This window comes from Epinephelus fuscoguttatus, linkage group LG18 (genome assembly GCF_011397635.1).
Source record: "Epinephelus fuscoguttatus linkage group LG18, E.fuscoguttatus.final_Chr_v1".
NCBI lineage: Eukaryota > Metazoa > Chordata > Actinopteri > Perciformes > Serranidae > Epinephelus > Epinephelus fuscoguttatus.
This window is the reverse complement of record NC_064769.1, coordinates 24,824,446-24,851,698: the sequence shown is the minus strand read 5'-3', so window position 1 is coordinate 24,851,698 and position 27,253 is coordinate 24,824,446. Positions and strand designations below refer to the sequence as shown.

Genomic DNA, 27,253 nt, shown 5'->3' with positions numbered 1-27,253 from the left:
TATTACCAAAAATGATCATCTTGTACAGCTTAAGTACTTTAATATACTGTATGGATGCATGACTGATAAAATCCATACCTGCAACGAACTAAAACCCTCGTCTTATTACAGATTTGACTGAGCAGGTGCACTTGAATTAATCACGTATGTTATAAAATGGGTCATTTTTAATGGGGCATATCAGCTCATGAAAAATGATATGGCTGATGTTGAATTAACAGAAATTGCAGTCATTTTGAAAATTTGTTCTGATCATTATGATCATAATGGCCATAATGATTGACTAGACCTTCATGAGGCAAACCTGATAAAGGTCTAGTCACCAAAATGCAATTTAGACAGTGTGCAGGAGTTTTTCTTCAAGTTGTGTTCTGCTCGTCCTTCTCCTACGCACCTGTGTGGAAATAGATGTGCCAAGTATTCCTTTGGAAATGATTTCTCTATCGTATAACCAGTGGTGGGTAAACAAAAACTGTACCTATATAAAAGTATTGTTACTTTGTAATTGTAGTGACTCAGGTAGAAGTAAAAGTAAGCAAAAATGAGTATCTCGGAAAATAAACTACTTGAGTAGAAAGTAATATATTTCATCAAGGTATTACGTTCATACATAATCCTCAACAGGTAATAACGAATGTGAAATGCACATTAATTGTCATGAAAGCGTCATTCAGAAATACGTGCTGTTATGCCCTGTTAATCTCCTAAAATAGAGCAAGAAAAACTTTGTATCACTAGCAGGGCAGAGAGCCACTTCTGAAAGACGTCAGGTAGAATCAGAAGCATTGTCTAGTTTGGCCACGATCAGCTCCAGCAGCCATGTCACAACCGGAGCACACACAGCTGCGCCCGATGGAATCCAAAGGAGAAGCTTGGATGCAGTCTGTATTGTATGTGTATCAGTGTCCAAAACATAAACTCTGTTCCAACTGTGGTACTATGATGAGCTAGTGAACTGTCTTATCACTTGCTGTCAGACTATCGCTGTTAGGAGTGTGAGTTCAAGTGGATATAAAAATTATTTATAACTAAATGTATCAGTAAAATTAGCGAGACGTTTGTAGCACAATGGAAGAGTATGAGTACATATATTTGATTGCAAAAAAAATACTTAGGTATATGTAACACATTATTACCCACCACTGTGTATAACTAACTGTATCTAAATAAGCCTAAATGTAGCCAATGATGTATGACGAAAAAGTGTCTGAAGCAGAAAATCAACCTGACTGAGTCAGAAGTTGAGCAGTGGTAAATACTGAGAATAAAACATGCTCACATTTGTCCTCATCCACACCATTTTGGCAGTCCTTCTTCCCGTCACACCTCCATGACAGAGGGATGCACTGACTGCTGTCTCCACACTGCCACTGGTATTCCCTGCACTTTGCCGGTGATGACGCGCAGTTCTGGATACAAATGAAGAGACCATGTGTCAACTAGGGATGCACAGATCCTACTTTTTAGTCTCCATGCTGATACAGATACCTGGGACTTGGGTTTTAGTCGATAGAGAGTACCAATCCACCAGTGTTTAATTAATAAGCTGTATGCCTCACTGTGTGAGAGTGACTGGATCATTGCTTAATGCATAAAGTAACATCAAATTTGACTTAAGCATTGCTTTCCTAACTTTACAAAACCAACTGTAACAAATAAGTACATAGATCTAAATTTACTGAGTTGTTTTTTATTTAAATATCAAATTGTGCACCAGCAACTAGGCAAAAAATGTTCAGAATTAACAGGAATTGCAATTTAACTTTTTAAATGCAGAAACAAATTGGTCAAAACATGAACAGGAATTAAAATTCCAGTATAAAACAATACACCTGCATAAAATGAGAACAAAATGCGGTCTAGTGGTGCACTGGTAAGTAAGTAAGTAAGTAAATTTATTTATATAGCACTTCTCACAGAGAGGACTCACAAAGTGCTTCACAAGATAAAATACAAAAAATACAACAGAAACAATGCAAAATACACAAAAACAAATAAAAAGTAAAGTGCAGAGAAATACAGAGACGATACAATGGACAATTAATGGAACACATGCCTAAACAGATGTGTTTTTAACTGCTTTTTAAAAATGTCCACGGAAGAGGCCGCTCTCAGCTCATGAGGTAGTGCATTCCACCATTTCGGTGCAACAGCCTTAAAGGCTCTATCACCTTTCATCTTTAATCTTGTGTGAGGGACAGTAAGTAGGTGGCCTTCAGCGGACCGCAGTGACCTGACAGGAAAGTGAAAGGACACCAGATCTGTCAAGTATGCAGGTGCTTGACCATGGAGGGCTCTGTAAGTGATGGTTAGAATCTTGTGCTGGATCCTGAAATTAACAGGGAGCCAGTGCAGGGATGCCAGGACTGGAGTGATGTGAGTGAACTTATGAGATCTGGACAGAAGCCTGGCGGCAGCATTCTGGTCCAGCTGGAGGCGGTCTAATGAAGTTTTATTTAGACATGTGAAAAGAGAATTACAGTAATCCAGACATGAGGAAATAAAAGCATGGATGATCATTTCTAGCTCGGAATAAGTTAACATGGATCTGAGTTTGGAAATGTTTTTGAGGTGGAAAAAGCAGGAGCGAGTGACAGTTTTGATGTGGTCATCGAAGAGCATGGCCTGAAATGTGACCCCAAAGTTTCTCAACTTGGGGTGCACATTTGCACTGAGGGACCCTAAGCAGCTGGCCACTTTAGATGCTGAGGCATCAGGTGCAATAATTAAAATCTCAGTTTTAGCTGCGTTCAACTGAAGGGAGTTAAAAGACATCCAGTCCTTAATTACATTCATACAATCGTACAGTGAGTCAATTCCATCGGTCCTATCAGGGTTAAAAGAAAAATATAACTGGAGGTCATACATACATATGGTATGAGATACCTTCAAAATTGCTGATGACATCTCTGAGAGGGAGCATGTATAGCGTAAAGAGGATAGGCCCAAGCACTGAACCTTGGGGCACCTCGCAAGAAAGGGGGCAAACTCTGATTTATGAGGGCCAACAGCCACAGAAAAGGATCAATCAGACAGATAGGATTTAAATCAATGAAGAGCGGTCCCTGAGATTCCTACCCTGTCCCTCAGCCTGTCTAAAAGGATGTGGTGATCAACAGTGTCAAAGGCTGCACTGAGATCAAGCAGAACCAGGATAGTGGATTTACCGGCATCGGAGGCCATCATGATGTCATTGGAGACCCTGAGAAGAGCAGTTTCTGCGGAATGTAACTGACGATAACCAGACTGAAATTTATCTAAGATATTGCATGACATAGTAGGAGCACATGTAAACAGAAGTAAACACTGAACTGAATTAAATAGTTTGTCCCAATTGTCACCATATCCAGTACGCATCAGCTCAATATCCACAAGCAGTGTTGGTGCATCCCTAGTTTCAACAACTGCTTTCTGACCTCACTCCAAAAAGCACATGCATTATACAAAAAAAAAAAAAGATCAACTGAGAAGCATGTAAAACCTCAATTTATTCCTCTACTTATTAATACAGATTTACTTCACCTCACTCCAGCTGTAGCACCTTACCTTCTCGTCTGACCCGTCTTTGCAGTCTTCTTCACCATCACACAGCCACTCTCTCTGAAGGCATTCATGGCTGTGTGGACACTGGAGCTGTGACGGGCAGCGCGGGGGTCTTGTGCAATGCGTCTCATCAGAGTGGTCACCGCAGTCAGCATATCCATCACATCTCAGAGCCTCAGACACACACTGACCGCTCATACAGCGATACTGGTTAATGGCACAAGGCACCAAACCTGGACATAAGAAACACAGATACGATCTGATGCTTGTGGACAAGTTTAATATTCATCTTCTTTTTCTAAAGATTTCATTTCCAAACGTTCACCTACCACACTGTGATTCATCTGACCCATCGGCACAGTCTCTCTCGCCATCACACAGGAAGGTGTCTGGTATACAGCGAGTGTTGTTATCGCAGCGATGATGGCAGCCCTCCATTTGTTTCGAACAGTCCAATTCATCAGATCGGTCCTGACAGTCGTACTCCCCGTCACACACCTTCACTGGTGGGATGCATCTATTCCCGTGAGCACACTGGAACTCATCTGGGAGACAGAAAAGAGACTCCTCAAAAGATTATCCATGGATGTAGAGCATCTATTTTCGTAAATGGATGCTCTACATCCATGAATCCACACTCTGGTAGTTTCCTGGAACATGGTTAAATCTAGCTGCTCTGGACTAAAAAGCTTCATCCACAATAAACTCAAAGAAAAGGTCATTAGTGTGTCCACTGATACACAAGTGATTCAAATGTATGACTATGTAGTAGGGTGACCAGGTGTCTGGCTTATGCCAGACTGTGCAGCATGCCTGTGTCCCACGTATTGAGACAATGTCTGGCATTTTGATTGACTCTAGTCTTCAAAAGCCAAACCACTGTTGGCAGACACCTTTTAAAATCTGGCTTTTATCCAGTGGCTGTAAAGAAAGCAGGGAAGGCTGTCATCTCAGGGCTGTGTTTGGTGTCAATCTAACTGCCACAAGCTATGCAGATTCAGGTGGAATTTGATGGAAAGTACACAGAACACACAGAGTGAAATGCAGCTACAGCAAAGACTGGGAAACTATTAACCACTGGGTGAAGCCGCAGAAGTGCGATCCCCTGAGAGGGGAATACGATTTGAACTTAGACTATAAACTTAGACCATAAAAATAAGTGGACATAGCTACCATGATGTAAACCACTGGTTTTTGGATAGCCTTTTGAAGCCTTGAATATTGTATTTTCACTATTTAAAGTTTTTTGGAGCCAGAAGTGACCATATTTATCACAAGAGGCTGGACTTGAGAAGAAGCGAGAGGTGGATCCAACTTACAGACTGTAGTGGCACCTCACAAACAGCCTGTCACTCGAAGCTGCTACACCCTTAAATATGCGCAACTTTAAGCCTTAATAGCACACACACAGATGAGTTAAATAAAATGTCACCCTCCATACAGCTGTCAAGAATGCTGATATTATCTATGGAGACCAAATCCATTTTTTGTGCCAGGCACTGTAAACATGTTTATGATTGCTGTAAAGTTGGGCATTTTAACATGGGGGTCTATGGAGACTGACTAGCTTGAGCCAGCCTCAAGTGGCCATCGAAGGAACTGCAGGTTTTGGCCCTTTCACGTGGGCTTCATTTTTCAGCCCCGGAGGTAGTCTCGCCACCAGACAATCAGAGATCCCCGTCTTCTGATAGTCTGGGGACACTCCTTTCTAAAGTGTGTTTAACACACCGGAGAAAACGGCCGGCAACAAAGCAACGCCTCTTGCATTTTTGAAAAGGACACGCCCTCCCAGAAATGTGCGCTCCCCCTTTTCTCGTCTGCAAGGACACAAACACACAGAGAGCTTGAAAATGGATACCGAGAGATTTAACTCCGTTTTATCAAACGTGTGCTCAGTCCACAAGATTGTGGAAATGAAGGACTTACAGCAACTTTGTTTAAAACTTTTAATGCAGTCGGACTATGTTTACGAGCACAAGAGTTCAGTGAGCCACCGAAGGACCGCCCTGCGGATTTACTCTTGGTTCTGCAACGTAGGGAGTTTATTTAAACTCTGAAATTGTATCCGCCCATCTAAACACAAAATCAGGGAGAAAGACATCAGTCTTAAGTGAAGCAAAGCGTCTAAAGACTGACTTGTGAGTCTACCCTGGAGGATGCTGCTTGGTTTTGAAGTGACACAGAACAGGTAAATCTCACAAGAAATGCGTGGTTTGAAAGGAGATGTAATAATCTATGGATGCATTACCACTGAAACCCAGAAATGATTACCAGACACATATGAAACTGCATCTAAAATAATTATTGTTTACCACACTGTGCAGCACAAGAGGCAGAAGAGAAATGTTTATTTCTTAAGTTAAATAGAAGTTATATCAAAATCTTAGAGTATCTTTCAGCATTGGACACACTCTGTCTTGGTCACCTTACTAAATAGACATTTCCCATGTGACAGAGAGCAGTTTAAGGCATCACTCTATGCTGCTTTTCACCAGCTCGATACATATAACAAACCTGCTTTGCATTTAGCAGCACATCCCTCTTCGTCTGATCCATCTGGGCAGTCCCTCTCTCCGTCACACACGTGGCTGTACATAACACACTCCAGGCCATCTTTACATGGCTTGAAACCTTTGCGGCACCTTATTGGGGCAGCTCTGGCACTGGGCACATCGTTGGAAGCTTGGCAGAGAGAAAATTATGCATTTAATGGGTTATTAAGACACCCAGCATGGATTCTGAGAGCTGGGCTAGTAAACGGTCAGTCAGGAATTGATTTCTTTGTTAAGCAAATGATTATATGAGGTTGAAATGAAAGCTAAACAGTTGGTAGTGTGTTGCTATATTTTACACAGCAAGCACACCAAGCATGAAACACAACAGCAGGGTGTATTGCCTAGCTAGATTTACAACTGCTGTAGGATCAATAAAATGTTCTTGCACTGCATCTACTGCTTTTACACGTTATTGTCATGCTGTATTTTTGTTGTAGGCTTACTGGGAGCAGTTCGATCTGCTGACTGACACTGCTTCTCATCTGAGCCGTCGGGACAGTGGGCACGGCCGTCACATACTTCCTTCTTGGGGACGCACATCCTCCGGTCGCTGCATAAGAAGTCACCTGACGTGCAGAGGGAAGAGGTAAAAACATGGAAAGGGAAAGATATCTACTCTGAAATCCTTTACATAGGATTTCAAAGCTGCCCACAGAGAAGAATCTCAGTTGTGAAAGAGTATTCAACCTCGAGGACCTCAACCTCCTGTTAATATGGGTGTGTGCCAGTGGGGAGAACAGTTTTTTGGCTGCAGTGCAAATGTGGTTTTACAAATCTGGACTGAAGAAGAATATTTCATCAGATAAAAATGTGATTACATCCATCCTTTTCTAACAAGTTTGACTTTTGGACTTTATGATGCACTGGAGTAATTAGAAATATTGGATCACACAAGCCAGAAACAATCTCACACATCCACCAAGCATTTGCAGATCCTAATTCTACAAATGGTATAATGCATATATTAGCGTAGGCTAATCTGTGTCTGCATCTGTGCAGAAAAACCTCATTTAAACAAAATGAATAAGCTGCACAGCAAAAGCGAAAGTTGATTTAGAACTAGTCCATACCCATTGAGTACAGTATATCATACCATGAGTTAGTCATACCAAAACTTAGGAAAAAAAACAAAGCATTCGGCCACAGGGGGAGCCACAGCAATCGGTCACATTTTAGCCATTTTTAAGCATTTTTCTGTTGTTATAGCGCCACCCAGTTGCCAATTAGAGTTAAAGGGTTACAAGCCCGCACACATACCCTCACCCACAGACTAGTCTCGCTCACCAGACCTTTCTCAAGAAAAGAAAGGTCTTTAGGGACTCTCATTTTAAGATGGGCAAAAAAACACGCCCCGGCTGCTTGTATTTCTTTCAACCAATCACAATCGTTCTGGGCGGTGCCACAGCAACGGTGCGCTTGCAAAAATATCACCTACAGGACGCGAACCATGGCCGAAAAATGGCTACATCCCCGCAAGATCAAACACCGCAAAAGTTAGTAAAGGACGTGTTGAAAACTACAACCGGAGGTGGTAGGGCGGGACTTCAGCGGGTGGCTCATTCAATCGCAATGTCTTGGAAAAGACTAATAGACCAAGTTTTACATACTGGATTAGACAAATGCTCACTGCTTTTCCATTAGAGAGAGTAACATACATACGAAAAGGAAATGGGGTATGTTTTAAAAGGTTTGGAGATCATTTGCTGCTTTTGTTCAATGTGATTTAACTAGATGATAAAGAGAAAGAATAAGTACTCTGTAATAGAAACCTCAAAATATTTTTGATTTGAGCTCAATTTTTGTGGAGATAAGGAAATAATTTTAACTTTAACAAGTTTTTAAGTATTATGCAAGCACAAAATATGGCAGGACTAAGACTTACCTGGATTTTTGCATTGGACCACACATGTATTCTCATCAAATCCATCAGGACAGTCTCTTTGTCCATCACACAGCTGATTTTGAGAGATACACAGTGATGAACCTGGACAGAGAATTGATGGAGTGATGCAAGTCGGTGCGGGAGGGGGAATAGGAGACTCTGTTGTTGCCATAGTAACCGGGTCTGGAAATGAGAAAACTACATATTAAACATAAAGTAAGCCTAGACAAATAAATGTGCGTATAAAAGTAAAAAATGTGGCTCAGTTTATTCTGTTCCTTTCCACTGCTACATTTTTACCTCTAACCATAAATCACAGCTTTCAAACTTTTACTGGAGCTAGGAATTTTGCAGCCACATTAGCCTCGTCACCAGTGGATCAATATTTGAAAACTGGATCTGAAGACTTACCGCAGCCCACCTCATCCGTGCCATCCAGGCAGTCTCTCTCTCCGTCACACAGGAATGTCTTTGGGATGCAGCGCTTGCCGTCGGCGCATCGATGCTCGCAGCTCTTGGTTGGTTTCCAGCAGTCCAGTTCATCAGACTGGTCCCGACACTGCGACTTGCCATCACAGACCTCAGTCTCAGGGATGCACATGTTCCCGTGGGAGCACTGAAACTCACCTGGAGTGGAGAATAAAAGGTATGACTTGAATGAAGCAGCATTACAGCTAATGTCTCAGTTAAAGTACATTTGTGTCGTGTCTTCTTGTGTCCTTATATGATTTTATTGATTAGTTTTAGGAGTTGTTGAGAGTAAAACAAAAAGATAAATGTCATGAAGGGTTAAAATAACGTTGCTTTAATGTTACAGTAAAACAGTAAAGTAAAACTTCAAATGTTTAAAGTGAAACAACCTTGTTTGCAGGTGTCTGGGCATCCCTGTTCATCCGATCCATCTCTGCAGTCTCTCTCTCCGTCACATATGTGGCTGTATAAAACACACTCTGTGCCATCGTTACACAGCTTTGCGCCCACACGGCACTTTAAGACATTTGCTGGAGCTGCAGGCGGAGCAACCCTCGGACAGTTGACCTCATCTGAGCCATCGTGGCAGTGAGAGCGGCCGTCACAAACCAGGCTCTTTGAGACGCAGCTCCTGTGGTCTTTGCAGCGGAAGTCAGCTGTGGAGGGTGAAAGATTGTTAAAATATATGAGTGGAATTGAATCAAATTTTCTCGGTACTTCAAATTGTATAGAATAAATATTTAGATTGTTATGCTGGTTCACATCACTGCTTGACCACAGTGACACATCCCAACAAACACTGGTTGGATGGTGACGTGTTTCTGGTCAAAAATGGTCCCAGTGGTCATGAGGCAGACAGCCAGATGGTGACATTGTTTCCCCAGCTAATAATGGTCCATTCAGACCTTCTCTTACAACTTTATGACAGTTTATTAGTTTGGTTGTAAATGGTTGTGATCAGAAGGGCACATTTTAACGTGGTCCCTGCTTTCACTACTCTTCTGGAGAAACGACTGATCCCTCTAAATTAGAAGCAACGCGCTCCCCTATCCTTTTCTCATTGGATCAGAGATGTGTATTTCTTAAAGGTAGAAAAAAATCAAATACACACTCAAAAGGTCCTCCCAAACCTTTATTAAGATATGGAGACCCTTTTTGGGACTCCCCATGATAAAGAATAGGGTGGTACCTGTAAATGTTGCATTACAGCATCCTTCTCGCCCTCTCTTTTTACATTTGTTTAAGTAATTAATTAAATTATTTGTTGAAGTTATGTTCGTTTCCCCTCTTCACCTGAATGTATTTTGTAACCTGCAATCCTATGAATGGGTGGGTAGGGTGGTGGGGATGGAATCAGGGACTCAGATTTCAACTTGTCAACATATAACAAGAACATTTCTTTATAATCAGGGGAGGAGTGGATGAATTGAGGTCAAATATACATGTTTTGTATCTTTTCTGTGGGACAAAGACGTCAAAAATCCGCTCCACATCCAATGACTGGTATTACTTGATACCCATTTTCTGAATATTAAAGAATTGTTTATGCTATTTATGTACATCTGCATGTAAATGATATTCCTGAGCCATCGTTTTAAGCCTGAGGTGTCTGTGAGAGCCAAAACTCTTAATCCAAACTGCCTTTGATCGCACATGAAAGAAGCAGCCATTGGCGCTTTGTCCCAGAAAGTCAGGTGGTGTTGTATGAAGTATGAAGTTCATATAAATGGTATGTTGTTGTTGTTGTTTTAACTTTATTGTTTTATTACAATTTGTTGTCATTACTGTCTGCCCTGCATCTCTCTGTCTCTCTTTATGTATCATTTTGTCATATGGATAACTGCAAATCTATTCTGTATGACACGTCCGTCCATCCTGGAGGAGGGATCCCTCCTCAGTTGCTCTTCTTGAGGTTTCTACCATTTGTTCTCCTGTCAAAAGTTTTTTGGGAGTTTTTCCTTATCCACTGTGAGGGTCCATATCCAGAGGGATGTCGTATGCTGTAAAGCCCTGTGAGGCAAATTGTGATTTGTGATATTGGGCTTTATAAATAAAATTGAATTGAATAAACATACAAAAACAAAACAAAACTGGAGTGTCACTGAGGTAAATTACAAATACATAGGGCATTACAGTACTCATTTTAGCCGTCACTTGAAAAACATGTTTGCCATGATCATCAAGAGATTTAGGTAGTGTCTCTGCAGTGAGCCTTGTATTCAGTCCACTTGGTCCAGTCACAGTGGAACAGTAAGTTTCAGTGGATGAATGGATAGAGCACAGGACTTTCATCCAGGAGACAGGGGTTTGAGTCCTATATGGTCCAACACTGGTATATTATTTGGTCGTGTTAATGTCCCTTTTTAATGTTAACACAATGCTTTGACATTTCTGAGATTTCATGTAAATTCAATTTCAAAGAACCAAATACAATATCTCAATGACTTACTTCTGTCAGGGCATCTCTTCACACAGTTCTCATCAGAGCCATCGGGGCAGTCTTTCTTCCCATCACATATCTGTGTTGGTCTAATGCATAAAGAAGAGCCTGGGCACTGAAATGAAGGGCTGCTGCAGGACAGCTTGGAGGGAGGCTCAGTTAAGGGTGTGACAGGTGAAGGGGTTTTATTTAAGCTGACATTTTCTGTAGCAGTGATAGGAGCATCCTCTGCAGCATCTAAAAATCAAACAGTGAATTAAAGTTTTAGGTTCAATGTCAAAACATCCAAATATCATCACCATATGACTACACTAGTAATAAATACCATGCATATAAGTCTAAACTTCAAGATTTCCAGTGGTCTTTATCATAAGCTGCTGGTTTCATTGTCATTTCTCAACCTCACCAGGATGTGGAGATCGCAACTTAATGCAAATTTAACCAATCAACCAACCAACTCAATTGTCTGATTTTGGTTGTGAAGATGTGGACATCAGGCAACACGAACAACTCTTTACCAACAAAAATTACTGTCAGAGATAATGAAAGACATTTCCCTGATGTGCTGCATGAAAATGGGGGCACACTGTTTTGCACTGTGTGCAACATTGTGGTGGAACACAAGCAAAAGTCTTTGATTGAGAAATACTTTTGTACCCAAAAGCACAGCTGAAGAATGGCTGAAATGCGTGGACAATGGACAAGACAAACTGCGATGACAGAGGCTGTTACATCTCAAGATCCCTTATATTAAATACACATGGTAAATGGTAACGTTAGCATGATATAAACTTCATACTACAAACAGTAAATTTTTTATTCACACTGGTTGTTTAGTTGCTTTCAACTTCAATGAATTATAGCAAAAAAAAAGCAAATATTTTCTCAATTTTCTCTTACTCCTGTCATTTCATTGCCAAAAAAAAAAGCCTAAAAACATTACAACATACATCACAATTTTTTAGAAAAACTGCAGTGAAATCATGCATCAAAAAGAGCCTGTGAAATCCTGGAGGGAGTGATTTATGAATTTTGATTCTTAGCGATAATCTTGCATTTATACTAATCTCTGAAAATGATTATGAAAATTATACCTTTGAAAAGAAACCAGTATTACCATTAATATATATTTAATTCAAAAGAATAGCTACATAAATATGAAAAGTTACCAGGCAATTTTAAGAATGGACGATGGAACTTTTTAAGCAACAAGTTTTGATTATTGCAGAAAATCTGACAGAGAATACAGATCACAGATCATGCTCATCTAAAAACCACCTTCTCGGGGCGTCGGTGGCTTAGTGGTAGAGCAGGCGCCCCATGTACAAGACTGTTGCCGCAGCGGCCTGGGTTCGACTCCAGCCTTTTGCTGCATGTCAGTCCCTCTCTCTCTCTCTCTCTCCTTTTCACGCTTGTCTGTCCTACCAAACAAAGGCTAAAAATGCCCCCAAAAATATCTTTATTTAAAAAAAAAAACAAAAACAAAAAAAAAAACACCACACACCTTCTCACAAGGACTCACCACATCCTTCTTCATCTGACCCGTCCCGGCAGTCTCTTTCTCCGTCACAAACATGACTGAAGAGAACACACTCTGTCCCATCTTTACACAGTCTGGAGCCCATACGACACTTCAGGATGTTGGCTTGAGCTGCTGGGGGAGCTACCCTTGCACAGTTGACCTCATCTGAGCCATCGTGGCAGTGAGAGCGACCGTCACAAACCAGACTCTTTGAGATGCAGCTCCTGCGGTCTTTGCAGCGAAAGTCAGCTATGAAGGGTAAAAGAATAGTGAAAGACATGCCTGGAACTGCATCAGATTTACTTCACATTTACATAATGAATTCCGACACTTTCAAAGAACCAAATACAATAACTTAATGACTTACTCTTGTCAGGGCATCTCTTCACACAGTTCTCATCAGACCCATCAGGGCAGTCTCTCTTCCCATCACATATCTGTGTTGACTTGATGCATAAAGAAGAATCTGGACACAGAAATGAAGGGCTGGTGCAGGACGGCTTGGAGGGAGGCTGAGTAGATGGCTCCACTGGTGCAGGAGATTCATTTAAGTGGAGATTTTCTGCAAGAATGATAGAGTCAGTGTGTGCAGCATCTAGAAATATTACACAAAAGCCCCTATCACATTTATTACCTTTGTAAACCCTTGAATGAATACTCACCACATCCTTCTTCATCTGATCCATCTCGGCAGTCTCTCTCTCCGTCACAAACGTGACTGAAGAGAACACATTCTGTCCCATCTCGACACATTTTGGAGCCCATACGACACTTTATGATGTTAACTCGAGCTGCAGGAGGACTTGCACTTGGACAGTTGACCTCATCTGAGCCATCATGGCAATGAGACCGGCCGTCACAAACCAGATCTTTGGAAATGCAGCTCCTACGGTCTTTGCAGCGGAAGTCATCTGTAAAAAAGTTATGTAAAACAATCAAGCTCACCAAGTTTCAAGACACTTTGAAAGTAGCCGTTTTTACTCCACATTCAAGGCTTACTTTTAGAGGGGCATCTTTTGACGCAGTTCTGCTCATCAAAGCCATCGGGACAATCTTTACGCCCGTTGCAAAACTGGCTTGGAGAAATGCAGAGGTGAGCAGCAGAATTGGGGCAGAGCACAGACGGGCTGCTGCAGGCCGGCACAGTTGGAGCAGGAGGTTTGGTGGCAGGTGGCATTTTGTTTGGTTTTGTTGGAGTCATGGTCTCTTCTGTGGCATCTTGGGAGATACAGCAGTAGTCACACAGTAAAATTAAACCAAAAAAGAAGTTTAAATTAGTACGTTACATACGTTACCACAGACTTAACTGCAGTCTTTTCCAATAAGTGAAATTACATTTGGAGAAACTCACCACATCCTTCTTCATCTGATCCATCACGACAGTCCTTTTCTCCATCACACACATGGCTGTATAAAACACACTCAGTACCGTCTTTACACAGCTTCGAGCCTGTGCGACACTTCAGGATGTTCACCCGAGCTGCAGGAGAAGCTACGGTCCGACAGTCGACCTCATCTGATCCATCCCGACAGTCCCTTTCCCCGTCACACACATGGCTGTATAAAACACACTCAGTGCCGTCTTTACATGGCTTTGAGCCTGTTCGGCACTCTGGGGTGTTAGCCTGAGCTGTAGGAGAACCTGTGGTCGGACAATCATCCTCATCTGATCCATCCCGACAGTCCCTTTCCCCATCACACACGTGGCCGTATAGAACACACTCTGTGCCGTCTTTGCATGGCTTCGAGCCCGTGCGACACTTCAGGACGTTTGCCCGAGCTGCAGGAGAAGCTATGGTCGGACAGTTGACCTCATCTGAGCCATCGCGACAATGAGAACGACCATCACATACCAGACTCCTTGAGATACAACTCCTTGAGTCCTTGCACTTGAAATCATCTAAGATTGGAAATTAACAAAGAAAACACAAGATTACGGTAAAGTTAAAGTTACCAGTCAAGCCTGTGGTAAATTTGTTCACCACTCACATGGTTTAAGAACTGCACGCAGTGGTTAAACAAATCTAACAGTGATGTTGATACTTTACCTTTAGATGGACATGTCGCTACACAAGCATCCTCATCATCTCCATCAGGACAGTCCTTTTTACCGTCACACAGCTGGGCTTGTGAGATGCAGACTGATGTGTGTTGGCACAGCATAGAGGGCTCATTGCAGACTGGAGTATCGGGCACTATAGAAAGTTAAAATAATTGGAACTGAGAAAATTAAGTATTTCAGAGTAAAAATCTATGGCTTTCATATTATTTCCTCTGATAATGATCCATCTTTAATCAAATCAGAGAAGTGTTTCTGTGTGCTCTTGAAAATACTTGCTGTAAACTGGCTAGTTGTGTGCTACTGTGCAGCTAAAATGAGCCATGACAGTTACCAGAGATTGACAAAAAGTTGGCACCTCAAACAGAAATTTCAACAGAAAATCCAAGAAAAATAACTAACAGGACTCAGACTGACCTGTAGGAACGGCCGTCATTGCAGCGATCACACTGAACACATGATCTCTCACAATCATCTCTCGTATGAGGCTCCCATCACGCCGGTCCCACAGTCTCATCACATCATCAGAGAGGGTCAACAGGAAGGGCTCAAAGGCAGCTATGACTGAGCCCGAAATGTTCCATCTTCTACCAGCTCGATGGCTCTTTTCCTGCAGCAAACTCATCGTTGTCAGACCTGCAAATGTGAGAGCAAACTCATTTACCAGGCCTGTACCAGAGAAACATTCACTCTCAGAGATTATAAATTAGGTCTGACAAACCATCCAACATTAAATTTTTAATCACTAAATTAAAAAGGTCTTGACTGTTGCAATCTCTGCACACAAGGAGGTTCAAACCCCGCCAACCTGGGTTTGAACCTTATATTTGGAATAATAGTGGAATGTTTGTGTGCATGTTAACATAGTCACATCTTGTTTCATAATGCACACTTCATCTTCTAAAACACTTTCTATATTTCAGTGCTTTGCAAACAATTCAACTCGTATTGCTTCAAGCTCTTACTGCTGAGTCACAGCTGGCGAGCTCAACATTTCATTTTATCGCTCTTATCTACAGATGTAACACACAGACCTGCTCCTTTTGAGTTCCAGAGCAGACTATTTGCCCTGAGGTCGAAGGCGATGTTCCCCATGACTCCTCCTGCTAACTGCAGCAGCTCTTTGGCTTTGCCTCCCATCATGCTCATGCTGAGGACTCGGTCCTCCTCCAGCCAGAGGATGCCACCCCTCAGCCAGTCCAGATACAGGTCTCGAATCTCCTTTGTTGTGTGGTACAGCTGCTGTGGGTATCGGCCGTCGGCTGTAGTGGTGCCAATGCTGTTTTGCTCGCATGACACCCAATAAATGTTCCCTCTCCTCTGGTCTACTTTTATCAGACAAACTAAAGAGACAAAAAGAGGAGTGTGAGTTTGCAGAAAGCTGTAATGAGACCAAGTAGCCAGCTGGTTTATAGCTTATCCAAGAGGCACAACACGAAAAAATAAAATATAGCGAGACAAAAAGCCAAACGAGAGTGAATCTGGGGTTGGCTTTGACTTCCACTTTTGCTGCATCATAAACCTTTAGTCTATTTAAATAATTTAATTTTCTCTCAGTTGACTGAGTGATAATACAGTGACTATTGCTCTCTTAGTTCTCATCAGTTACTCGTGTCTGTACAAGCCAAGGAAAACCCAAAGCATTAACCTGGCAAAGGCGTAGGGACCACCTCAGTCTTGACCTGAGTTAGACTGGTGCGTTGGATGTGGCCAGTTTGGTTAGCCCAGTACAGCCAGTCTCTGTACCAGTCCAGATCAAATGACAGGATGCCATCGTCAGTGGAAAACAGCTGGACTTTTGTGGACTCTCTGCCTTTAAACTCCAGCAGGTTGATGTTGTTGATGGTAGCGTATATAAACCTCGGATCTATGGGACAAAAATGGGTTAACACATTTTAATGATGCCTTAAAGGACTACAGAAAATTACTGTTAATCCCATAATGGCATGAAACAGTCTGGCAGGACTGGGTAAAATTTATGTTACTTAAGTTAAGGCAAGTCAGAACAAAGTTATGGTGAACCTACATTCACACGTCCCATCAAGTAGCAATACTTTGGAGTTTGGACAAGCGCAGGTGAATCCGACAGGGTTGCCTTTAGTTAGCTGGCAGAGGTGACACGGACTCTTTGTACATGCAGAAGAACCTGATTGATGACAACAAGACATTTTGAAATGTGAGTAGTCTCTTTAGGTGTAGAAGAAACAACTATGATGACGACTTACAGTGGTCATCATAGTTATGACCATATTGCACACTGATATGATCAGTGCTGGTGTTTAATGACTTTGTTGGCGTCTTGTCATTGTCTCGTCTAAGTCATGGGGAGAAAAAAAAGTAACTGGCAACACATTAAGTCATTGTTTTCTTAAGCAAAATTAACACTAATTGGTACTGTAATTAAAAATGAATTTAACTGGGTGTTAATTAATAAGGACCATGACATCAAATGTCAGTGGAAATTCAGAGAAGGAAAACCACTACTATTGAATAAAATGTTCCAGTAAGTACCTTGAGGCTGCTGTAGCTCGTGGTAAACAGCCAATATCGGCAGTGCGGCTTTCCAGAGAAATTGCTTCTGGTTTGGTGTGTTCTGGGGAACCTGCCACAGACCTTTGTCATCCACCCAATAGAACGAACTTTCAAACACAGCCAGGCCGAGAGCCGGTCTCCTGTTGAACAGTCCTGTGAAGGAGTGAATACCGGTCCCGTCCATCTTCACCGTCTCTATAGACTGAATAAAATAAATTCATGTTTACTACATATGAAAAATAACAAGCTACATTTTACAAGATTACATTGAACACTTAGCTCAATTCTGATTTTTACTGAATAAACGCCTCACAATGTAAATCAATGTAACCTCTATGAGCTGTTTACGGCCACCGGCTGCTTAGAGGTAACGACAACAAGCTCTCCTCCGTCCTTTCATTTTCTCTCTCTCCACATACACTCCTCTCAGTAGTGTAGTGGCAGATGAGTGGGCACCAGAGAGCTTTTGTTGCTTTGATATGATAACGATACAGCGTGTTTCAGGGTTCACATGATGTCGGATAACTTGCTCATCTCCCTCAGAGAGCAGGTAAAGTGTAACAAGCTGGGGAGAAGGGCCGGGGGGCGGCAGGAGCTTTGCTTTGTATTTATGTTGTTGTGACCTTATGTAATATTTCAAAATGATAGTAGTGATAGTAAAAAAATAGTAAAAGATGAACATTTGGATTTTTTCCTCCCCGATTTGTGACGCCGCCTATGGATGACAGCGCCCTTAGCATTCGCCTATACTGCCTACGCTATGGGCTGGCACTAATTCAACTCATATACTCCAGTGCATATGTGTCTTTCTTTAACTCACTTTCTTGAGGTCGCTGATCCAGTAAAGCCTCCTGGCAGCCACATCAGCAGTGAGGCTGTGGGCCGACTGAGCAGTGAGCACAATCAGAGTGCTTCTCTCCGACCCATCCATCCATGACTTCTCTATCGTCACTCTGTCACCTTGGCCGGCATTGATCCAGAACATCAAGCTGGGAGACAGAGAGCAGAGAATGACCTGTGTATCATCATCTCTTTGGGTTCATGCATGCCGGTTAGATGTTCATGTGTGCTGTGTACACACAGTAGCTCATTTCAATACTAAATTATTATCAGTTTCACCAGGTTCCACACACTGTACATAAAAGTGGATGTAACTTATCAAATGAGATTACTTTAAATCCTGTATAGCACACAGACAGACTAAAAGCAGCATACCTCTCCACAGGCACAAGCACCAACTCTGATGGGCGGATGTGTTTGCTCAGCACTGTCGTGTAACTTTTGCCATCAGCTCCCTGCATGTAGATCGACTCTGTCTTCAGATTGGTCCAGAACAGGTTGCCATTCAGCCAATCACAAGCTAGACTCTTGATTCCAGGTTCCCCTGGAAAAAAAAAGAAATCAATCATCAAACTTTTAAGAAATGTTGCTTTTTCTTCAACAGATGTGGTCCACATTACAATTTATTTATATGATGTGAATATCTCAACATGAAACTTCCACAAAATTTTGCAGTTCAGTCTAGGATGAGACATGGGATGCAAATTCGCGAGGGAAGTACAAACCATTTGTAGCACTGCACCAAATGGTTCGAAGGTTCAAAGCTTTATTCATTACACTGACATTCAAATTCTGAATCAACATTTGAATGCTGTGCAGCCTATTTTTAATCATTTTTTGCATGGCAATTCATTCAGTTTAAACTTGGTATTTCTGCACAGTGGCAGATCAAATCAGTTTATTAAAACGGAGGATTTTGTTCAAGGATTTGCTTTTCAGGGTCAAGTCGTCATAAAACTTGATGATGGACATTCAAAGCATCACTCAAAAAATCCCCATAGAAGCTTCAAATATTAAAAAAAACACATTTGGCACAGCCCTAGCTATTTGCTGTTTTCTTATGATAAACTAAAAATTGAAGGTGTTTGAAGTCTCATTAAAAGTCATTTGGAAGATTGTTAAACTTATGACGGGTGATCACAAGTAGACATAGCTTTAATTTAGGGGGACACAAGCCAAAGGGCTTGGGAACCACTCTAGTAGACTATCAAAAAGAAAAACATGCCCATGGTTTCCACACATTTTTTCCAATGAATTTTGAAAATGTTTGCATAACTTTTCTATATTATTTCACCCAATAAATTTACTTAAGTAGTTTTAAATAGGCAAGCAGATCATTGGATGCAGCAACAGACTGGTTTAGCATTCGCTGAAGTTGTCCTCCAGCTATACAATGCTTTTCATAGAAGAGAAGCGGTAACGTTTTCTGGCCTGGCTATGGCAGATGGCGAAATATGTGCAGAGGCTCAGCCTGTTGAGCGACGTTTTGGTTGTCTTAATGTTTTTTCCTTTTATTATGGCTGACCAGAGCTGCTTCCACCATACTGCTACCATCAAGTTTTTTGTGCAGAGCCTTTGGTCAGCCTCTCTCTCGAGTCATGTAGTTTATTTGTTGTTCAAAAGCCATACATTATTAAATGAACACTTCGCAGTGATTTACACAGAGGAAAACTGCTGGTGCTTCCTATCATGTGATACTAGTGATGTTTAAATAGTCACACAGGGTAGCACTAGATTTTAAATAAGTAATCAGTATTTCACATTAAGCCAGACATGTTTTGGGATTTTCAAGAACATATTTTAAACAAATAAATTGAAAATTTACCAAATCATTCTGTTAATTCCAAGCCATTTCCAGGCCTGGAAAACGTTTCTTTTAATTTCATGACTTTTCCAGGAATTTCATGACTGTGGTAACTCTGGATGCCATAACATCTTTACATTGCCAATCAGTGTAGCGACAGTATAACTGGTTATTTCATGTATGTATAAAACCAAAAAGAAACCAAAAAAATCCAACATTTTGGGTCAACTAACCAGTGAAGATTGTCCAGCTGTTCCGTCCATCACTTTTGATAATGCTGCCATGGTTGTCAGCCAAGTAGTACCAGCCTCGGGCAACGTCAAAAGTCAAGGCCGCTGGGTCGGGCACTGGAGTGTGGATAACTTCAAACTGTTGAGTCTTCACATTCAGCAGCCCAATAGATCTCCTCTGCACTGTTAGCAGTCTGGTAATGTTACCTGGACACGGACATAGTGTGAATATTTAGATTTGAGCAAGTTTCACCTTCTGGTACTTCACCATCCCTTACTATATTTGAACAGAAAAAAAACTCCAATGACGATGCAATAGTTCAGTTTTGTCCAACATCTGAAGTCACAATCTCTACTTTGATGTAACCAGATTGACGGTTTGTATTTGAAATTACATCTTTGATCTTTTTGAACTTTTCTTTCTTGGTTTTGTCATTAGCTCAGTCACATCAAAGTGGCCCATTAACACGTCAATTATCTTTTGTCCAAGTGCACTTTGTGATGTTTGTTGTTGGGTTTGATCTTCTCAGAGGATGAAACTAAATCCAGAGTAGGTTAACATCATAAGCTGAGGACCAGCTCACCAACACTTACCAGCATCAGATCTGTACTTGCCTGCTGGTCAATGTGTCAAAGTATCCTGCCTTGTACTCAGTGTTATCCCTGGCTCAAGATGAGGCTAAGTTGGTACCAAAGAACTAGGAGGAAGGGCTATGACATGTTTATGTTGATCACATTAGATCTGGACAAACACTGAAAACTCTGCCTCATTACCTGTAGCTAGACATGTGGAGCCTCCACTTAGTTTGAAGCCTTCTCTGCAGTGGCAATAGTAGGATCCGACGGTGTTAGTGCAGTGATGCATACATGGGGCAAAAGGAGGGGCACATTCATCCAAATCTGAAGAGAGAGAGAGAGAGAGAGAGAGAGAGAGAGAGAGAGAGAGAGAGAGAGAGAGAGAGAGAGAGAGAGAGAGAGAGAGAGAGAGAGAGTTTTAGCCCCATACGCATCAACACCCGATTTCAAAACAGATGATATATATACAGATACAAAAGGAAGCTTCTCTAAACTCAGCATGCTCTTTAATGGAGAACTTCACCTGCAAAATTACCACTTGTTTATCAGTTGTTCTCCCTGTGTCATGCTGACTTTGTGAAGATAATTGTTTTGTTCACATGCCTCCAGTGAACGAAGAATTCAAAAGCAGAGAAAATTAGAAAGTCAATAGTGTGTTACCCTACACACCGTTGCAGACGGCTCCATTGGGAGAGAGTTTATATCCAACAGGACAGGCACACAGAGCTCCCCAGGGTTCATCGACACACACGTGGCTACAGCCGCCGTTGTTCATGGAGCAAATACGACCTGCAGGAGGGTGCTCAGCATTACAGAGATCAACACACTAAAAACATTAGGTTGAGACTCATCAGCAGTAGTTGTGGTAAAACGTTAGTTTGTTGCTACAGTTGCTGTCATTGTAATTCAGGTAAATCTGCCCCAAAGTTACCGCAGGTTAGTGGCTCATCACTTCCATCTGAGCAGTGAACCGTCCCATCACACCTCTGTTCAGCAGTCAGACACGTCCCATCAGGACACCGGATGCCACCCGCAACACACCGACCTTGAAGAGAACAGACAATAAGTACTCATACCCTGAGTTAGAGGCCATCTGTTTGTTGCCTCTCACACCTATCCTGACTCTGTGTTCACTCTGCCTCCACGATCATGCTGGGCTAATTAATTAATCGAATAATAATAGAGTTGTCACACTGATATGATAAAATTCAAAACAGTAAAACAAAATATGAATGATTCCAAGCAATATCACCTGGCATGTCAGTGTGTATCACATTATGGTCCACATCAGTGTGAATATCTGTTTATGTGGTAGCGTGCAGATGCAAATCATAGTGATAAAGTTCAATATTATTTGTCATTAAAAGTGTAAAAAAAACCAAACTTCGGTGTAAAAACCAGCAAAACATCCAGTGTATTCAAATAAAAATGCATAAAAATGAATATAAACTGTTCTGCACATTTAAAATGACTGCACCAAGTGACTGATTAAAGGGGTTAGTTCACCCAGATTACACATTGAACTTGTCAGTAACGACTTCCCGCTCTGAAACGTGGATGTAAAGACGTCTCGATTTTGTTGTAATTTGTTGAATTGTGGATTTTTTGTCATCATGCAGGGGTTGTGATCATGTGAGCTTGAAACCTTTTACATCACCTTCAGGTGTTTGGCTATTTGGGATCTTAGGATCTTATATTCTGAAAGATTTCATTCTGAAACACAGTAACACAGTCACTCCAACTACAGGAAACATAATGAATAAATTCTAACAACTGATTCATCGTTAGACTGTTTTGGTAAAACCATAAAATTTGCCAGTTACAGCATGACAGAAATATTTTTGGTGATATGATGTTTTCCTTCCTTTGCTGTTTTAAATTTGAAAATTTAAATATTTTTATTTATGTGAACTGTTGTTTTGTTTTGTGAACTGTTTCAGTTTTTAAATTAGTTTTCTTTCAATATGAATTTGGCAAAGAAATTAAATAAAATACATTTTTTGAAGATGAGGCTAGACTGAAGACATTTCAAAGATGGGACACCTGGAAAAATAAAACCAAGCCTATGTACATCGCTATAGTAGACGCAACAAATGAATATAAAAATTTAAAATGTTTTTGTAAATTTGGGTGCACTAGCTCTTTAAATATGCTTCACTCTGTGGTTCCCTACAGTCTCATAGACTGACACTCTGTTTCCTGTAGCCCAGCACTCAACCCTTCATCTTCCTCACCACAGTTCTCTTCATCAGAGTTGTCCATGCAGTCATTCAGTCCATTGCAGTGCAGCTCTTTGGGGATGCAGATGTGGTTCCGACAGGTCCAGTCAGAGTCCAAACAGCCCTCTGTTGCTGCACAGTTCTCCTCATCAGAGCCAGTGGGACACTGTTTTTTTCCGTCACAGCGGGCCGATGCATCAACACAGCCGACAGAGTCCACACAAGGAAACTGTCCCGGCGGACAGTCAGGAGAGCCTGGGAGTGCTAAAGGGAAGATACATTTTTTTTTATTTCATTTTACACACATTTTATCTTCTGCTACAAAAGTTCTGCACAACAAAAATTCTATTTCTTAGTAGCTGTCTGACTGACCTTTGATCAACACAACCAAATACACCACTGGTGAGATGACGATCCTTAAGGAATACGTCACTCATAAATCGACCTTGTGTATATCAGTTAGTCATGCTGTGTTATCTTGAATCCATGACAAATGTTTTTCTCACATGCCTCAACGGAAAACACAGCAAGCATATTGATTTATTGATTGATTGGGGACCACATTTACTAACAGCAGAACTATATCAAAACAACTATTTACACACCCTCAAGTGCTGAATGGGGCAATTTATGAGTGCCAAGGGTTAAGAACAGTTGTTTAGCACAGGGACAGGAAGTACACCTACCAGTGCAACCCATTTCATCTGATCCATCCAGGCAGTCTCCACCTCCGTCACATCTCCAGACATCAGGGATACAGTTTCCATCATCACACTGCCACTGGCCTTGATGGCATCCCAAAGTCTGACCTATACAGAGAGAGACCAACGGTTAGCTTAGAGAATATGATCGGCCTGTCTGAGGGTGTAGGTTTCGTTCCAACACTGGTCGGACACATATGAAATATGGGGTTTGAGGGTTGTCTGGCAGAACATTTTGAGCATCAAACGCTTGATTTCCTGCATTCTGGTGAATTTGATGCATCAATTTGTACCGTTTCTGCATCAAGTTATGGTGTAAATGTCTTCATTTTTATCAAAATAGAAGTCCTCCTTTGTCTAAAATTAGACACCACTTTATAGATCAGGAAGACAAATTAAGCTAAATACAAACAAAACTGTAAAATAATGGTCGATTTATTCCACCAGGACTTAATCTAGACAAGAAAAAACACAAACAAACTTATGTAGCGAACCGAATTACTACTGACGTATAAGGGCGTTTTCACATGACCTATATTTCTTTTTAAACAAACCAAATTCTGTCCCCTTAAAGTGCACTAAAAAGTGGACCAACAGAAAAGGGACTCAGTTCTTTTTGTGTTCACATTGTTAGTTCATTTGAAAAAAAGACTCAGTTCTCTTTCTGGTCAACTTCAGCTCTGATGACACCTCAGTCCTTTCTGTCACACTATAGGCTATATGTAATACATTTATATTAATGTAGTTTATATTTTTATTTTGATGTGGCACTGCCGCGCGGTTATGAAGCCCCTCGCTTTCAGATGAAAGTAAAACTGGAGGAAAACTTTAGAGTTTCTGTGCTGTAGACTGTTGCTGTTTGATGTATTCTACATGCCAAATCTGGAGACGTACAGTATCTTCCATGGACCAAACTACTCTTTGCCCTGCATCCTAGCAAGTGTCACAGGCTGATATGGCTTTGTCTGTTTTTTCAAGCGTTCCATTGCAACAGCATGTGGTCTAGAGGGCTAAATACAAGGGCAGTGAGCAAAACGAACCTGGAGCACTTTGTGTTCACAAGGCACAGGCTAACTGAACCGCACTGCTAATTTGAAGCAAACCGTACTCAGATCACAGTTCGCTTCAGAGGGGTCTGAGTTCTCTTGGAGTGTTCACAAATATGCAAAAAATGCTGAGTCGCTGCTCTAAGTCTGTTTAGAGAGCTGAAAAGGACCAAGTGTGAAAACCCCCGAAGAAAAACCACGGATAAGAAAGACCAAGGACATTTTTTGTTAACAGGGTGTCTACAGGTATTAGACACTTAGATTTACTGCTTTTTCAAACCTTTTTAAGACAGTGTTTAACCAAATTAAAGGCAGAGTTTTGGACAAATCATTTTCTCATTCAAGCATTGCAGGTAAATTTAAAGCATATAGGCTACATGTAGTCCAGTGTAGAGGTGTTGGAGGGGTGAGTGTGATGGTGAGTTAGGTAAAATTACATTTTGCCAACAGGCGAGTGCCAATATAAAGTTTAAAGACAGTATTGGGTTCAGTGATAGGTTTAAATATTTGTAGCATCAGAAATGTGGACTATCAGCAGAAGAGCTTGACTCATTTGGACTAAAGTAATTATAATATGAATACAGTCAACTAGATAAAATGTTTGCAGCAATTAAGTCTTCGCAAATTTTATTTCAAGACTAATTTAAGTCTCATATTTGCGAATCTAAGACATTTTAAGACTTTAAGTGCCTGCAGACAACTCGTCACCAAATGTTACCCTAGGCCTTCAAAATTAATAACAAAGGAGAGTTAGCTAAAATAGCCTGGCTACATTTCACATTAGTTTTCCCAAAACAGGCACAGAAACAGGGGAAAGGCTGAATTACTCAAACTCATACACTCACTCACTCACTCACAGAAATTCCTACACAACCTGTAACCCTGAACCCGAGGGGTCCAGGAATGGCCGCCGCCATGTTGCCTCCTTTATGCTAACATCTAAAGTAGATGTCAAAGCGCCCCTGCATGTTGTTTGACATTTAGTGAACACACTGGCTTGAATTGAGTCATTTAAAACGTCTAAAACAAATGTTACCTTGGGAATATCTCAGACTCGCCAGAAAAACCAAACAAATGAGCTGGCGTAAGTCCATATCGGCCCGCGCGGCTCACCGTCACAAGCCGCTGCGTCACCTGAGAGGAAGTGCTTTAATCAGCTTCTACTGCTGCAGGTGCGCGTGCCATCAGAGATGCCTCACTCGGCTTCCGTTAACGAAAAATATAATAAAATCCGTTATTTAAAACACGTTAATAATGAAATTCAGTGTGTTATGTCTTTATTTAACCCGTTTTACTGTGTTTTGCCACTTTTATTTATTTATTTATTTATTTATTTATTTATTTATTTATGCATGTTCCACGCATGTTTTGCGGTTTGCGAGACGTTCACGGCACACCTCAGATGTAGGTATTAATGTTTTTGACAGTTGATGATTTACAGTGACAGAGATCAAGGCGCACACTTAATGTTGCTGCGTATTGGCGTTACTCCCTCCTTTACGCACGGAACGAGTCACAGTAACAAAAAGAAATCAAAGCTTTGTAGTTCGCCACCAGCTCTTTCTCCTCTCCTTGGATGTCTAGTGTGCAGTTTGACTTATGAATGGGCGACCATCAGCTGCCGTGTCTGACGTCATATTGTCCCTTTGGTGCTGCTGTCAGTCACAGCAGATTGCTAATGGTTCATGAAATCTTTTCATTGAAGCTGTCCAAAATTTCCTGAATGTTACAGCTCACCCAAATATTGATTTGCATTTGATGAGTGAATAGCTGCTGATGTTATACATCCGCATTCATCGCTCTCAGTGAGGCGATGAGACGGTGCGCATTTTGGAAAGCTTTTGCGCTTTTACGCACGGAACAAACTACTGTAATTATTCTTTTATTGATGCTTTGTCTTTGAAAACAGTGCCCACGAGTAAAACTGACAAAGTACCGAGCCAACATTTGTATGTGGGGCCATGTGGGTAGTAAATGGGCTGAAGAATTGGCCCTATATAGGACTGTCCACGGGCCCCATACTGGCCCCATGCCAACCGCCCACATGAGTGGACACCCAAGTGGACCTCCTGGTTAAATAAAGGTTAAATAAAAAAAATTAAAAAAAATACCACTACAGTCTACAGATAGTCTCCTACAAAAGGCATGCATTCAAACCTTCACATAGGAGAAGTACGGGATTATTAGCATCAAAATATACTCAAATATGTCGTGAATTTTAGTCATAAATGCAGCATATGGTAAAGGTGGAGCCAAACTGACTATCTGATACACTTCAATATAAAATATATTGATGCCATGACGTGACACTTTGATGCTGCTGCTTTATTTCATTCATCCACCAAGTGATTTAGTGATAAAAAATAATTTAACTCTTGAATTACGGTTCAAACTCGCTCCTATTATCACGTGAAACCCTGAGTGTGCAGCAAACTGCAGTTCAAAAGTTTGTTTCATGTTGTGACAATAAAGAACTTTCAAAGACCAGGACTAATTTACCTCTAATGGATTTTTTTTATTCTGTTCACACATCATACTCATCAAAAAGCACCAAAGCTTTGTAGTTCGCCATCAGCTCTTTCTTCTCTCTTTAGATGTCAAGTGTCCAGTTTGACTTATGAATGGGCGACGATCAGCTGCCGTGTCTGACGTCATTAATGTCCCTTTAATGCTGCTGTCAGTTACCGTGGCATATATGAAATATTTTTTTCCTTTTCATTGAAGCTGTCTTAAATTGTTGATTTATATAATTCAGCTAAACATTTTTATGTAGCATAAACACCTGCTGTTGAAAATAAACTTTATTTGTTTGGCACTTTCCAAAACACAGATA

General features: G+C 41.2%; 1 protein-coding gene across 2 annotated transcripts in view; it reads right to left on the bottom strand.

Moving 5' to 3' along the window:
* The window catches only part of LOC125878573 (low-density lipoprotein receptor-related protein 2-like), a 37,859-nt gene extending 12,290 nt beyond the window's left edge, over positions 1–25,569 (bottom strand). The window contains exons 1-29 of one of the 2 annotated variants that reach the window (XM_049559860.1): positions 25,457–25,569; positions 23,360–23,482; positions 22,689–22,937; positions 21,386–21,499; positions 21,124–21,243; positions 20,653–20,778; positions 19,882–20,085; positions 18,220–18,388; positions 17,825–17,993; positions 16,984–17,206; positions 16,499–16,618; positions 16,121–16,339; positions 15,507–15,815; positions 14,890–15,108; positions 14,462–14,608; positions 13,765–14,313; positions 13,413–13,631; positions 13,076–13,324; positions 12,781–12,975; positions 12,414–12,662; positions 10,901–11,128; positions 8,841–9,107; positions 8,392–8,607; positions 7,981–8,163; positions 6,542–6,664; positions 6,058–6,225; positions 3,873–4,088; positions 3,547–3,776; positions 1,280–1,409 (exon numbers count right to left, since the gene is read on the bottom strand). In XM_049559860.1, the coding sequence (XP_049415817.1) occupies positions 1,280–1,409; positions 3,547–3,776; positions 3,873–4,088; positions 6,058–6,225; positions 6,542–6,664; positions 7,981–8,163; positions 8,392–8,607; positions 8,841–9,107; positions 10,901–11,128; positions 12,414–12,662; positions 12,781–12,975; positions 13,076–13,324; positions 13,413–13,631; positions 13,765–14,313; positions 14,462–14,608; positions 14,890–15,108; positions 15,507–15,815; positions 16,121–16,339; positions 16,499–16,618; positions 16,984–17,206; positions 17,825–17,993; positions 18,220–18,388; positions 19,882–20,085; positions 20,653–20,778; positions 21,124–21,243; positions 21,386–21,499; positions 22,689–22,937; positions 23,360–23,482; positions 25,457–25,514 (5,791 nt within the window). In that variant the 5' untranslated portion in view covers positions 25,515–25,569. The remainder of the gene's footprint in view (positions 1–1,279; positions 1,410–3,546; positions 3,777–3,872; positions 4,089–6,057; positions 6,226–6,541; positions 6,665–7,980; positions 8,164–8,391; positions 8,608–8,840; positions 9,108–10,900; positions 11,129–12,413; positions 12,663–12,780; positions 12,976–13,075; positions 13,325–13,412; positions 13,632–13,764; positions 14,314–14,461; positions 14,609–14,889; positions 15,109–15,506; positions 15,816–16,120; positions 16,340–16,498; positions 16,619–16,983; positions 17,207–17,824; positions 17,994–18,219; positions 18,389–19,881; positions 20,086–20,652; positions 20,779–21,123; positions 21,244–21,385; positions 21,500–22,688; positions 22,938–23,359; positions 23,483–25,456) is intronic. The other variant, XM_049559861.1, reaches the window with a different exon arrangement.
* Between the last annotated feature and the right edge of the window lie 1,684 nt (positions 25,570–27,253).